The following is a 13,063-nucleotide window of genomic DNA, read 5'->3' as shown; positions in this document are numbered from 1 at the left end:
ACCTCCACTTGTTACTTTGAAACTCTGAGCTATTCCCTTTGTGCTGTTCCCTCACAACTAGCGGTAGTCATGTTGTTTCTATTCTACACGGATGGCAGCTGCTTTGCAAGTGACCTCTGGAGACTCTTTTAATATAGGGTTTGCAGTTCGGAGTCTTTGGGCTAACACAGGACTTCACCTACCCCTAGGGGTTCCAGCATTTGGCAAATATGTAATGCCTTCAGCAGTTATGAGCTTCTGACTACAGAACCGGGTATCCAGGCCCAGAAATTAAAAGGCCTTTAAAACTAGTTTTGGGGGATTCTCAGAGATGATTAAACTGTTTGGAAAATAGCATCTATGAGAAAAGGACAAAAGAGTCTAGATTCACCTCAAGATGAGAGACTCTAATATGAAGGACTTTTAATTTTGAGCAGTGCACAAAACAATTTATTGGAGCGCAGAAAGAAAACATTGGAACATCAACATATTTATTTTTTCTCATTCTTTTAAAATTTCTATGTTGGAGTATTTTTAATGCATGTGTATTATAATGTACATATATAATGTAATGTATAATGTATACATGCTCAGTAGTACATGTATACAATCTAAATACATATACATATATTGGGGCCCATCCTCAAATGTTTTCTTTTATTACAGATAAGAATGCGTGAATACAAAATTAATTTAGATGCTCCACTTCAGCTCCCCAGGTTTGGTTCCCAGGCATGGACCTATACCACTCATTGGTGGCCATACCGTGGTGGCAACCCACATATGAAGTAGAGGAAGAGTGGCAAAAGATTGGCTCAGGGAGAATCTTCCTCAGCAAAAATAATAATAATAATTAATTTAAAGGACTACGTGCCTCTCTTCTCCATCAGAAGAGTGTTTTAGGGTGTTGTGTGGGTGGAACTGGTTTAAGTAGGAGCACGAGGGATTCAGTTAGACCCATTCATTTTATTTTAAAATAACAAGAATTGTTGATGTTACAACATTCATTAATATTAAACAAATATTTTCGAGCATGTCCTGTGTAACAAGCATTGCCCTAGGCTCTGGGAATATGATGGTGAATCTAAACAGTCAGTCCTTGACTTTATACTAGTGCCCTATAGTTTAGTGGAGGAAGGTAGCTGTCAATTGAGTAATCATACATTTAAATATCTCATCATAAACAGATAAGTATTATGAAGGAAAAGCACAGTAAGCTACAGGAGGCTACAAGAGAATAAATCAGGGCACTTTATTCTGGGGTTATTGAGAAAGGTTACCCTGAGGAAGTGACATTTAAGCTGGAGCCTGTGGGTTTGACTGAGTGGTTGACTTGTGAAAAGGTAGAGAGTGAGTGGCCTAGATGGAGAGAGGGCATGTGTGAGGGCCCTGAGGGGGCACATGGTGAGTGAGGGACAGTGCCACACAAGCACAGAGTCTCAGACATCAGGGAAGCTTCAGAGATGGATCTACCTGACAGAGAGATGGGGTGCAGGCTAAATGACCCCAGGAGCTCCATACTCTTTCGATTTCAGGGGAAAAAAAGTCACAAACTAGTTGGAGGTACCAGAGGGTCACAGAGGACAAGAAGGGACTGCCTGGGTGGCTAGGCACAATTGGAACATTGCATTCTACCCCAGCAACATTCCTGGAAACCTCAGGTAATGCTCTCTGTGTGGCCCTCTAGAATGGTAACTGGGAAGGCTAAAGGACAGTGTGTCTTCTATGCCTGAGCTACAGCTGTGAACCTGTCCTTTTGCATTGCCACGAGAATGTCATGAGTAGTAGCCAGTTAGAGGGCCTGGTAATGTGTTGTGATCATGTATTTCCCTGAGTTATTTGAAACAAGACGACGTCTGTGCTATCCTCTTGGCAAAAGAAGAGCGTCTGGAGGTAAGGTAAATGAGATAGGTCGAAGGGTGATTGCAGGAAATGGGGCTGTGACCCTCGGCTGCAGAGGAGCCAAGCTGGAGACCAATATTTGACGGTCCATTGTCGCTGCGCCTACTAATCGGTGAGAGGAGGAGAGGAGGCCAAGGGCTACCAGGGTTGGACACTGAGCATGAAAGAAGAGTGAGCGAGCCAGGGAGCGTTCTCGACATGCAAGAGCGGGAGGCGCCCACACCGGGTTCCAGGACGCCAAGAAAGGGGCAAGAGGAGGCGGCGCAGCCCCGCCCCCTCCCCCGGCGGGCGCGGGCGCGAGACGCTGCGCGGCGGCAGCGGCGGGCGCGAGCGGCAGCTGTCAGGCCACCGAGGTCCAAGCTGCACTTGCTGCCCCATTGAGGACGAGGAGGCAGCGGGAGTGGTGACGGTGTCGCTGAGAAGCCAAACGGCCAGCACCCAAAGCTGACCTGCCTGGCGCCCGCGGCCCTCTCCAGTCTCTCTCCCATTGTACTGGGTAAGGTGCCGGTGCGTGGGCAGGGAGAGGGGCTCGCGACCGGCGGACGCGGGAGGCCGGGAGGTGGCAGGCCTGTGGGAAGACGGAGAAAGGGGGATCTAGGTGATCCTCGGAAGCACTTGCACCCTGGGAAGGGGGCCTAGGCGCTGCACGGGTCGGAGCTGGGGGGTTAGGTAACGGTAGAAGGGGGCGTTGCTGAGTAATCCAGAGCGGCTGCCAAAGCCGGGCAGAGGCGCAGGGCTCCGTGGGGAGCGGGTGTGGCTCAGTGCGCATGCGCCACAGGCGCTCGTTCTAGGAGCTGCGGGTGAGGTGAGAAGACCCGGGTCCGAGGTAGTTGGAACTATGCGTGACGTCTCACTTTCTAGATCCCCAATACAAACAGTGCTCCTTTCATAGAGATGACAGCATTCCCAGGCACCTAAGGAAGCTTCTTTTCCCTGTACCCTGCTCACTTAATGTCACCCAAACCTTACCTACCTGTTTGTCTTCAGGCAGTCTACTTGGGAAGAAGTGCCCTGGGGACAATGCCAAATAGTTACCTAGTGTGTCTTTGGGGTCATAGCCCCATAGCTGTCGTTGTGAGGAGTGAAAGGTTAGAGGTGAAATTCCACATTGGACCCTTCTAGTTGCATATAGGATATAAATATGGGCATAAAAGTAGGAATAGCGTTTCAGTGGCATAACGGCTGTGGCATATGGACTCAAAGCATGGAGGTAGCTGATAACTAGGTAGTTGTACAGAATGAATACAGTGCGTCAGAGCTTCCCCGCTACGAAACCAACCCCCTCCGCGCCAAGCATCAGGTTGTATTGGAAACAACATACACCATTTAAGGTAGAGAGTCTCAAAGATCCAATCATTTCTTGTTTATATTGATTTTTACATGGATTAAAGGAAGCCCCGCCCAGTTCTCCAGTGCAATATTTCTGAATATTGTGCCAGGAATCAACAGTGAGTTGAGTAGCCTCAACTAGTGTGTCACCGCAAGATGGGCTTTCCCCACAGCTCCAACCATGGCTTCTCCCCTGTGCAGATTGCCACCAGGGCCACTTTCATCCACTGCTTAGCCCTCCCCTGCTGCTCTTCCCTCTCCCCCAGCCTTGCAGTACACATCCCTGTCAAGACTTGCTTCCAAACAATCTGCACTATGGATTTGAGCATCATTCCAACCATGGCAACCGAACGTACGTTGCCAATTTGCTTTTCTATCTTTCTTCTCTCCATCGTCACGCTAAAATGTCCTATTTTCAAAGGTTCAACCTTTTCCTCATCATTGTACTGCTTCCTCCCTCATCTCCACCCCCAACACCACCCCCAAGCATCACCAACTAAATACGATAGTTTTGATAAGCCTGTGTGGGTGTGGGCACAGCAGATTCAAAAGGTTTCAAGTGTGTTGAAGGACAGGGAAAGCTAGAGAGTATCCGTTAGGTAAATTTCTAATTCACCTTACTGCCCAAGTCTTAGACCCTAATTGGGGGAAAAAAAAGTGAATAAATTATCCTTAGAGAATGCTTGTTAATCTATTTTGGGGAGTGGAGTAGGAAAGGGAAATTGCACATCTAGGATATTTGAGTCGATTAAAGCAAGATCTTTCTCTGAATAGGACCAAAATCAGAATAAATCCTAACCTGGTGTGGGACCCATAAGTGATGCATAAGGGATTTGACTTTCCTATTAAATGTACTTAGGCTTATCAAAGAATTTCTTTGCCTATGTAATGCTATCTTCTTTAAGGTTTGACTTAAATTTGGCGTATTCTAGGGGAGGAAAAAAATTGTTTGATTTGCTTTTATGCTGTGCTATTTCTTTTTAAGTGTGTCCTAAAGAATATCACACTCATTTTCAAACAATAATGATGATGATGATAGGGACGATGGGGATCATGATGGGGATGCCAGCACCCACTGAAAACATAAAGTTGAGATAATTATTCTGCTCTTGTTTTTGGTGGGAATGGAGAAATTTATATATTTATTTTTAAAATCTGAGGGGAGGGGAGGGAAACTGGAGTATTTTCACTGACTTTCAACAGGTAGAATTCCTGTTAAGTCCCATCTAGAAAGTAATCCAGATGAGTCCATAACCTCTGCTCTTTAGTAACCTTATAAATAATAGTATTTGGACATCTTACAGAACTGTGGCTCTATTGTACCTTGGCGTCAATTCAGAGGCATTAGTTCTTGGCACCTGCCTAGACAATTAATAAACAAATGTTTATTGATTATCCATATGGAGGACCCTGGTGCTGCATAGTGAAGGGGCCACAAAAACATACACAAACAAGGGCCTTACTATCCAGGAATTTAAAATTTGGTTGTGTAGGAAAGACATACTTGGAAAAAAAGGTTTTGTTAACAAAATAATTCAGTATAATGGTGTTATTTCAACTGTAAATCATGAGCTCTGAAGCTTATATGTTAATTTGTAAACTCCTTGAGGATAAGACCTTGCCTTCAACATGTATGCATTTCCAACAGCGTCTACACCCAGTGTGTGCTCAAGTGAGGAAACTTTGCAAAGTAGATTAAGTAGGGAGAAACTGGAGGCAGGGAGAGGAGAGCCAGGAAACTTTCACCAAAGATTTGTGCAAGGAGATATGGGTCAAAATGAGGATGGTAGCAGAGGACAGGAAAAGGGTAAACCAAGAAAAAATCAGCAGGATTTAGTGACTGGAGGCAAGGAGACAAGCCTAAACTGTATTCATTTCTACCTCCAGGAAACAAATGGGAGTTGGAGACAGCAGAGGAGAGTGGAGGATCACCTTAGTAAGGACACAGCACACAGTAGGCACTCAAATGTGTTCTCAAGCATCAGTAGCAGAATTGGACCAGAAGACCCTTAAGGTCCCTACAACGCTGAGATTCTGTGGTATATACAGATGCTCAAAATTGTTGGGGAACAAGGCTCTCTCAGATATGGAAGAAAGAGAAAAGGAAGAATTGTTATCCTCCCTCAAAAAGGCAGGTCCTTTTTGAGAAGGTTTAGTACCTAGCCACAAGGCACCCACTGGTGAATGAAAGGAGGTGGAGGAGCAAGAAGAACAAAAATCTCAAACCAAAAATTTCAATAAATGCTTACAAATCTTTACAAACTTCCTAAGTTATTCATTTTCCCCCAAATCCTGTGAGTTAAGTGGGGCAGGTATTATCAGCTCTATTTTTATATAGGAAGATATTGAAACACAGCAAGATTCGTTGACCTGCCCAAATTCATAAAATAAATGAATGAGAAAGCAGTGATGAAGACTCTCGTCTCCTGATTGCTGCCAGCCCAGTGCATTTGACACTGAACCACATTGCTTTTCCTCCCTTTTCCCTGGTATGGAGCCTCTGTACCCAGAAGTTATGTGTGCACAAGACCAAGTAGGGAGTGCACAAGCAACTGCAGCATTATCTCAGATAGTTATTAATACTTCATCATTATTCCTGGCGCTGAGTATTTGGTTTCCATATTCTTTCAGTCCTTGACCCATCATTTGAGTTTATCCGCCGCCGGGGAAGTAGAATTAGTGAGTCGTTTAATGATGTGAACACCTGTTTGCTGGGAACTTAAGGACGCTCATTTGGCATGGTCCTTAATACTAACCACCAATTTGTACTTCCTTCTGTTACTTTTTAAAGTGAGAGTTCAAGAGTTCTGCTCTGTAAAATTATCCTACAGATCAGTATAAAAACTAAAGAAGTGTGCTAACGCTTGTTTCAGCTCCATTTAAAGAAATGTTTGTTACTTGACCTAGTTCCAAAGACAGCAATTTGAGAGCAGGAAAAAAGAGGACGATAATCAGGAATTGTAGGAAACTTGAGAATGTTTTAGGCTAGATAGACCAAGAAGGAGGATAAAGCCTATCAATTTAGAAGACATTATTTCATTTCATAATTACTGTTTAGATCTCTAATGAAGCCCTTATTATATGCTGTATCTACATGTGGAAAAATAACATGAGATTATTAAGCAGCACAGATTTCTTAAAAGCTTCTTTATTCCTCAGTAAGAAAAAACACAACAAATCTAGAAACTGTTTTTCCTTTTAGATCAGTACTCTTGATGCTGCTTAGCTAAGACTCTTGCCATAATTAACTATAATGCTAAATGAAGTTGTGTTTGAATTTCATAAAGCCAGCTAAATATTAAACCTGTGCTCAAGACAGATGATCAACATTAATGAGTAAAATAATTAGCCAAGAGACTATATTATAAACAGGGAATCCCCAAACATAATTTTTCTTCTGTGATCTTGTGGAATCAATTGCAGACACAGCCTTGAGGCAGAGTGGTGAGTGCCTTTGTAACTTTTTTGGAGATGGGAACACTGGTAGGTATAAAGGGTAGGAGTTTCATCTGTGACTTAGAATTTCAACATATCTTAGACTCCTCCGTACTTTCCCTTTCCTAAATATCAGCTACCGTGAATATCATCTACTTTCTTTGATTTACTTTTACTTTGAATGGAGAGACAATATAAAACTTTAAAAATCATATAAAGTACACTCACGTTAAGACAAGTTAAAGCTCTTACAACAAAATTATTTTTTCCATGTTAAACACTTGTCGCGTTTTGAACTCTTAAGTATATTTGTGAAAAGCATCCTCTGTAGGTAAGTTGAAGTTGGTCTGATTTTTTCCTTACTCGAGTGTATTTATATAGATAGCCTTAATTTATTTTATTATAGATTTTTTTAAATGATGTTTCCCAATCTGTTTTTTAGAACCCTAAAAAGAAGGAATAAAACAACATCAAGAAAAAGACTAACATTGTGACAAAGACCCAACGGGGTAGGTTCCTATTTTATACTCAACTGGGTAGGTATATATTTTATATTTTTGTGTTTGATCTCTTAAAATGAATATTTAAAAAAATAAATGATTAGTACATATGCACACCAACATAATTTTAAGGACTACTGAGATTTTTTTTCAATTACATTTCGAAGGTGTATACCTCCGGAAGCTCTTTTATATGTGCTCTTTTGATTCATGATTAGTTTTCATCTCCTTGGGTCTCTGGCATAAATAACACCCAATTACCATCATCATTACTGAGTTCCCACAATGGACCTAGTGTGAACATACCTAACATAATCTAGTGCAAGGTAGTTTTTCAGTAAACATTTCATCTTTTTATTTTAAGATAAATTCTAGGTATTCCATGTTGTGGAGGCAACAAGAAGGGTACTGTATAATTATCACACTTTAGAGTTTACAGTATGTTTCTGTTGGTACTATTATGGAATTAGAACCTAAATTCAAAAATTAATAAGCTATTCAAGATTTTCCTCCTGAGTGATAGGCTGTTATAATAATGGTACCAGTCAATAATCATCAACTTAAGGGCCATTGTTCCATGAAGAAACGATTATCGAAGATCCTTTACTTGTTAAGGGTATCCATTCTAATACCCTTAACTATTATACCTGCAAGTATATAATACCCGCAAATATAATGGGGACAAATGCCTGAAGAAACTTGACCTTTTTCTCTTTTCCAAGCTCTGGGGTCCAGTCTAGTTCTGGGGTCTACTGACATAATCAAGCTTCCAGCTTATACAGCTTTCTCTCCTCAATAATTCTTGGGTCCTTCCGGAACAGACATCAAAGCCCAAATAACTTTCACTCTATTTACCTCTTGTTTGGAACTGTCCAAACCAGAAGCTGATGTGGTTACACATTTGAGTGTCATTCCTGTTCTAGGCTCTCTCCCCTAGAATAGAGTCAGAACTGAACCAAATTACAGCACCATCTGCTAGTCCATTTACCCATGGCATTCAGCCATTTCCCTGGCACAGGCAAGAGACTTCAGAAAAACAAGACCTATATTCCCCCTTATGCAAAACTAGTTTTATTCCTTCTGCTGTACTATATTGTTTAATGAGCATGAATCAAAAGAAGTTAAATTAGAAGTCCTCACAATTCAGGGAAATTTACTATGAAGTTGATTTCAGTTTGAGGTTTAACTGTTTTCCCTCTTACTCTTTCTTTTATTTTCAGGTTCTCTTGGTTATAAACTCCTCCCCATCTGGTGCTGCAACAATGAGTGGGAAATCCCTGCTCTTAAAGGTCATTCTCTTGGGTGATGGTGGAGTTGGGAAAAGCTCACTCATGAACCGTTATGTAACCAATAAATTTGACTCCCAGGCTTTTCACACCATAGGGGTAGAGTTCTTAAATCGAGATCTGGAGGTAGATGGACGTTTTGTAACTCTCCAGATCTGGGACACTGCAGGGCAGGAACGTTTCAAGAGCCTTAGGACACCCTTCTACAGGGGAGCAGACTGCTGCCTCTTGACCTTCAGCGTGGACGACCGGCAGAGCTTTGAGAACCTTGGTAACTGGCAGAAAGAATTCATCTACTATGCAGATGTGAAAGACCCTGAGCACTTTCCCTTTGTAGTTCTGGGTAACAAGGTAGACAAAGAGGATAGGCAAGTAACTACTGAGGAGGCGCAAGCCTGGTGCATGGAGAATGGGGATTACCCTTATCTAGAAACAAGTGCCAAAGATGATACTAATGTTACAGTGGCCTTTGAAGAAGCCGTCAGGCAGGTGTTGGCTGTAGAGGAACAGCTAGAGCATTGCATGTTAGGTCACACTATTGACTTGAACAGTGGCTCCAAAGCAGGATCTTCATGCTGTTAAAAGTAGGAAGCCTTTTAAAAGTGTGCCCCAAATTGCTCAGTCAGTAGTGTAAGAATAACTGTGCCCCTCTAAGAGTGCACACATACACAAAAGTGTAAGAGATAAGGTTGTGATTGTGAATCAGAGCCTTTCAAATTGAAGTTGTAGGGCGATTTAAAAAAAAAAAGCTTTATCAAACCAAGTGTATTTTGTGTGATTTCTGCTATTTCCTTCTTGTGTGTATCGGGACGTTTCAGAAAGCTTTAGTCCTGAGAAATTTAAATATTTTTCAAATCACAATTTAAACTTAGAACCCAGCCGCATGAAGGAGTTAACGAGCTACAGCTATCCCTTAAAGCGTTCCATTAATCAAGTAACAAATGTCACCATTGACTCTTGCCAGGCAGTTTCTGACATTTCTGCTAAAGGGGAAAAAAATAAGACTCTGAGCTGTATTACAATAAAAATAATAATGCAAAAAAGGATGTCCTAAGTTTGAATTATAAAGAGGTTGTAATGATTAGGAATGCAAAAGTATAGTGATGTACACCGCCTTGTTTAAATCCTTATGTATGGTTTGCTTCCATCAGAGCTTTTTAAAAAATACCACCTCAATAGGAGATACACTAATGACAACGGAAATTCATTATACTCCTTGTGTTTAAAGTAACAGGGTACTAGTGAATGGATTATACTTAAATATGCCAACCACTTTTTCAAATAAACGGTTGGTCTGCTTTTACTTCATAAATCTACTTTCGCTGCCCAGAGATGTTGCTTCTCTGACAACTTCTTATCAATTTAGTGATGCTGCTTAGTATATGGCTTTGGATGTAGTGCTCTCTGCTCATAATTTTGATGGTCCTTTGATCCACCATGCTGTGCTCTCAGAGAAGCCTTCAGAAAAGCTTGGGGGATAATGGGCTTTTCTTGCAAGGTTTCTTAAGTCAAATATTTATTGTAAAAGAAGGAACTGATTTCTTGTATGTTGCACTGTATATTCCTCTGGCCAAACTAGGACATTGAAAGTAACAAGAGAGCAGACTTTCACCCAGTGTTAGAATGAATTTCTCATCATTAGACTTGTCCAACAGTGGAATGGACTGCCTTAATAGTGGACTCCCTTCCAGTTAAAATATTCAAGAAGATGCTGTATGACCATCTGTTACAATGCCATAAAAAGACTTTCTATACTGGCTAGATGTTTGGTTTAAGATCCCTTCCTTAAACCATGTTATAGTTAGATATATTGTAAGACAACAGCCAAGACTATGGAGAAGAACTTTGAAGTTTTTCAAACTATTCTGGGATCAGCATTTAACAGCAACTACATAGCTCTTTCTTTTGCTTTTGCACTATGGCAGGAAAAAATCTTGAGCTCTGAGTAATCATTATGTTTCCTGATATAAACACCCTAAAGATACCATATTAAAATACAAAAATTGTCTGTCAAATTTTGATCACATGACTGCTATCTATTTACTATATTATGAATGCCTAGTTCCTGTTGGTTGATCTGTTTGTCCTGCATAGCCTTTAATCTGTACTTTTGAAACATCTATAATAAAAATAGTGACCCAAAGTAGTGAGGGACAGTTAGAAATGACCCAAAAAGAAACCAAGGTCAGGGAGGGGACAGGAGGTTTCACAGAAATACAGCCTAGAACTCTCCGTTGTATCCACATATGGAATCAGCCTTACACATGGGACCTTATGTGCTTTAAGAGCTCTGGGACTTTTCAGCCACATAGACAAGTGGAAGATGGTATTTCAATCTAGTCACACTCAGTATTTCTAATTTAACTATAGTCGTGACCCCAACTAACTTTGATGCCAGAAGTCAAAGCCAGAACTGGGACCCCACCGCTCTTAAGTATTGGTCCCTATCCTGCCTATGCCTATAGCCAGCCACACTGGTTTCCAAGTTCTACGATCATCTTGCTACAGTCATGTTAGGGTGAAAATCTGTATGTCAGAACTGTTAAATGCTAATTGTTTTTAAGTGCATGAGACCTGGGGCCTTCTCTTTCTACTTGCACTCTGCTTATAATAGTTTCCATTTGTAGATCTCAGGCCTTCGTAAAGACCTTCATCCACTCACAGAAGTACTTGTCACTATTAGAATGGCATGTGATCATTTAAGTAAAAAAGTTACGAGGTTCTCCCATTCATAGGCCTCCTCTCCATCCAAGACAAGTGTTAATTTTGTTGACAGGTCAACTGAAGCCCCTTTCCTCTTAATCATACCAATTTTTTTTCTGTCAAATCATTACACAATATCTTAATGAAAGCATTTAACATTAAGTGACAAAAACAGTGGCATTTTGGTGAGTAACACTCAGTGGGGTGCTGACGTATAGTTTAGGTAAGATTAAAAAACACCAAAGGCTGAAATCTGTGAGTACGAGGACCTGTGCATATAGGCTTAGAAATTGTGTACGCTAGAATGTGCAGTGCAATATTTCCAGTAGGTTTTTTTTAATGAACACTAGATTTTTTGAATAAGCTATTTCTAATTGGAACTATACTGTTTTTCAATGGCCCATTAAAGCGTCATACACAGTATTTAGTTTATTTTCATGTATTGGGCTAACATTCAGGGGGCCTCAGATTCCCTATGTCTTCAGTGGATTGACGAATTTCAGGTTAATTTGTGCCTGCCTCAGCCATCTCAACTTTACCCTGAGGTATTCCACAATCCTCTTGTTGCAGGTGCTGCTAAAAACTCAAAATTGTGTATCAGATATTTTGTTTCAATTGTAAAGTATCATCTGTGTTAAAGTGAATAAAAAGTGCATTTTGAATAACCAGTATACAATGTTTGTGCTTCGTCTCTCCCTTTCTCTTGTTGAGCAACTGGTGGGCATGACAGACAGTAGTTCTCAATCAAGTCACTCTTTCAGGCTGCTCTGAATGTGGCCTCTGGATCGTTTTTTCACGCGGTACTCCAAGCAGCCACTACCTTCTGATCAAACAGGCAGTGTTCTACTGACTGGAAACAGACTCAGAAGACTAAGGTGGGAGGATTCCTTTTGTGCTGCTTTATAAGGCATGAAGAGTATTGGGACCGTGAACTGGTTCTTGACTCTCCACTTTATTTCTTCATTATAGCTTAAAAAAAATTAAACCATCACAAAATATAAACAGAATATACAGATTTTCTTTATTTTCTTGACTGGTGTACTGTCCTCATCTTAGGAAAACATGAAAATATAGGCCAAACAAGTCAGAAACTCAAGGATAATTTTGTTAAATATTCTGTTCTCTTGCTTCTCACATACTGGAATTTAGATACTTGCATTAGCATTGAATGGCTTGAATATACATAGTGGTGACTTTTAAATTATGGACACAAGTCTCTCCACAGCACATCATTTCATTTCATTGATTTCATCTGTCACAGATTTGGCCTTCTTCTCCCCTCCTTCTACTTTTGCCTATAGAAACTTTGGGCAGTCAAAATCACAGGAAAAAAAGATTTTTTGCCACATGTACTGTTTTCATCTCTGAACATAACCGTTCAACAAATTATCAGACCATGCTTCAAATACAGCACCCAAAATCCTTTTGATTAGGCTATAATGATGCAATTTTTAGGCAATAGAAGATCATAGATTCATACGCCTCTTAGAAAGATTTCCTCGTGCCAGGCCTGGTGATGTAGTGATTAAGTTCGCACATTCCGCTTCAGCGGCCCAGAGTTTACCAGTTCGGATCCTGGGCACAGACCTACACACTGCCCATCAAGCCATGCTGTGGAAGCATCTCACATACAAAATAGAGGAAAACTGGCACAGATGCTAGCTCAGGGCCAATCTTCTTCACCAAGGGGGGAAAAAAAAGATTTGCTCATCTGAAACTAATATTTTAAAAGCAGGAAACTAGCTTTCTGTCTTTGCAGTTTTTTTTGCCTGATTCATAGCCCAGCAGGAAATCTCCTTCTCTTGATGTCTTAAGAAATAGTATAGATTCTCATTTTTTGGAAATAGTTTGGCTGTGGTCCTTCCAGAAAGTGGAGAGTGTGGAATAGACGGTTTCTCTTCAATTCTGTAATAGAATTTTTAAAACACA

The 13,063-nt window shown here is 40.9% G+C and overlaps 1 protein-coding gene across 4 annotated transcripts; it reads left to right on the top strand.

The window, feature by feature from the left end:
- Positions 1-1,810: 1,810 nt before the first annotated feature.
- On the top strand, positions 1,811-11,810 carry RAB9B (RAB9B, member RAS oncogene family). 4 transcript variants are annotated; one of them, XM_070605103.1, is made up of 3 exons: positions 1,811-1,872; positions 7,088-7,154; positions 8,366-11,810. In XM_070605103.1, the coding sequence occupies exon 3, from the start codon at positions 8,408-8,410 to the stop codon at positions 9,011-9,013; it is 606 nt and encodes a 201-aa protein (XP_070461204.1). In that variant the 5' UTR covers positions 1,811-1,872; positions 7,088-7,154; positions 8,366-8,407; the 3' UTR covers positions 9,014-11,810. The 4 variants fall into 4 exon arrangements, with proteins under 4 accessions (XP_070461204.1, XP_070461203.1, XP_070461202.1 ...); XM_070605102.1 differs by having other exon boundaries at positions 1,849-1,872; positions 7,088-7,181; XM_070605101.1 differs by lacking the exon at positions 1,811-1,872 and adding an exon at positions 2,151-2,377.
- Positions 11,811-13,063: the final 1,253 nt, after the last annotated feature.

This window comes from Equus przewalskii, chromosome X (genome assembly GCF_037783145.1).
Source record: "Equus przewalskii isolate Varuska chromosome X, EquPr2, whole genome shotgun sequence".
Taxonomy (NCBI): Eukaryota; Metazoa; Chordata; class Mammalia; order Perissodactyla; family Equidae; genus Equus; species Equus przewalskii.
Note: the sequence above shows the minus strand (reverse complement) of the source record. Positions and strands in the feature narration are given on the sequence as shown.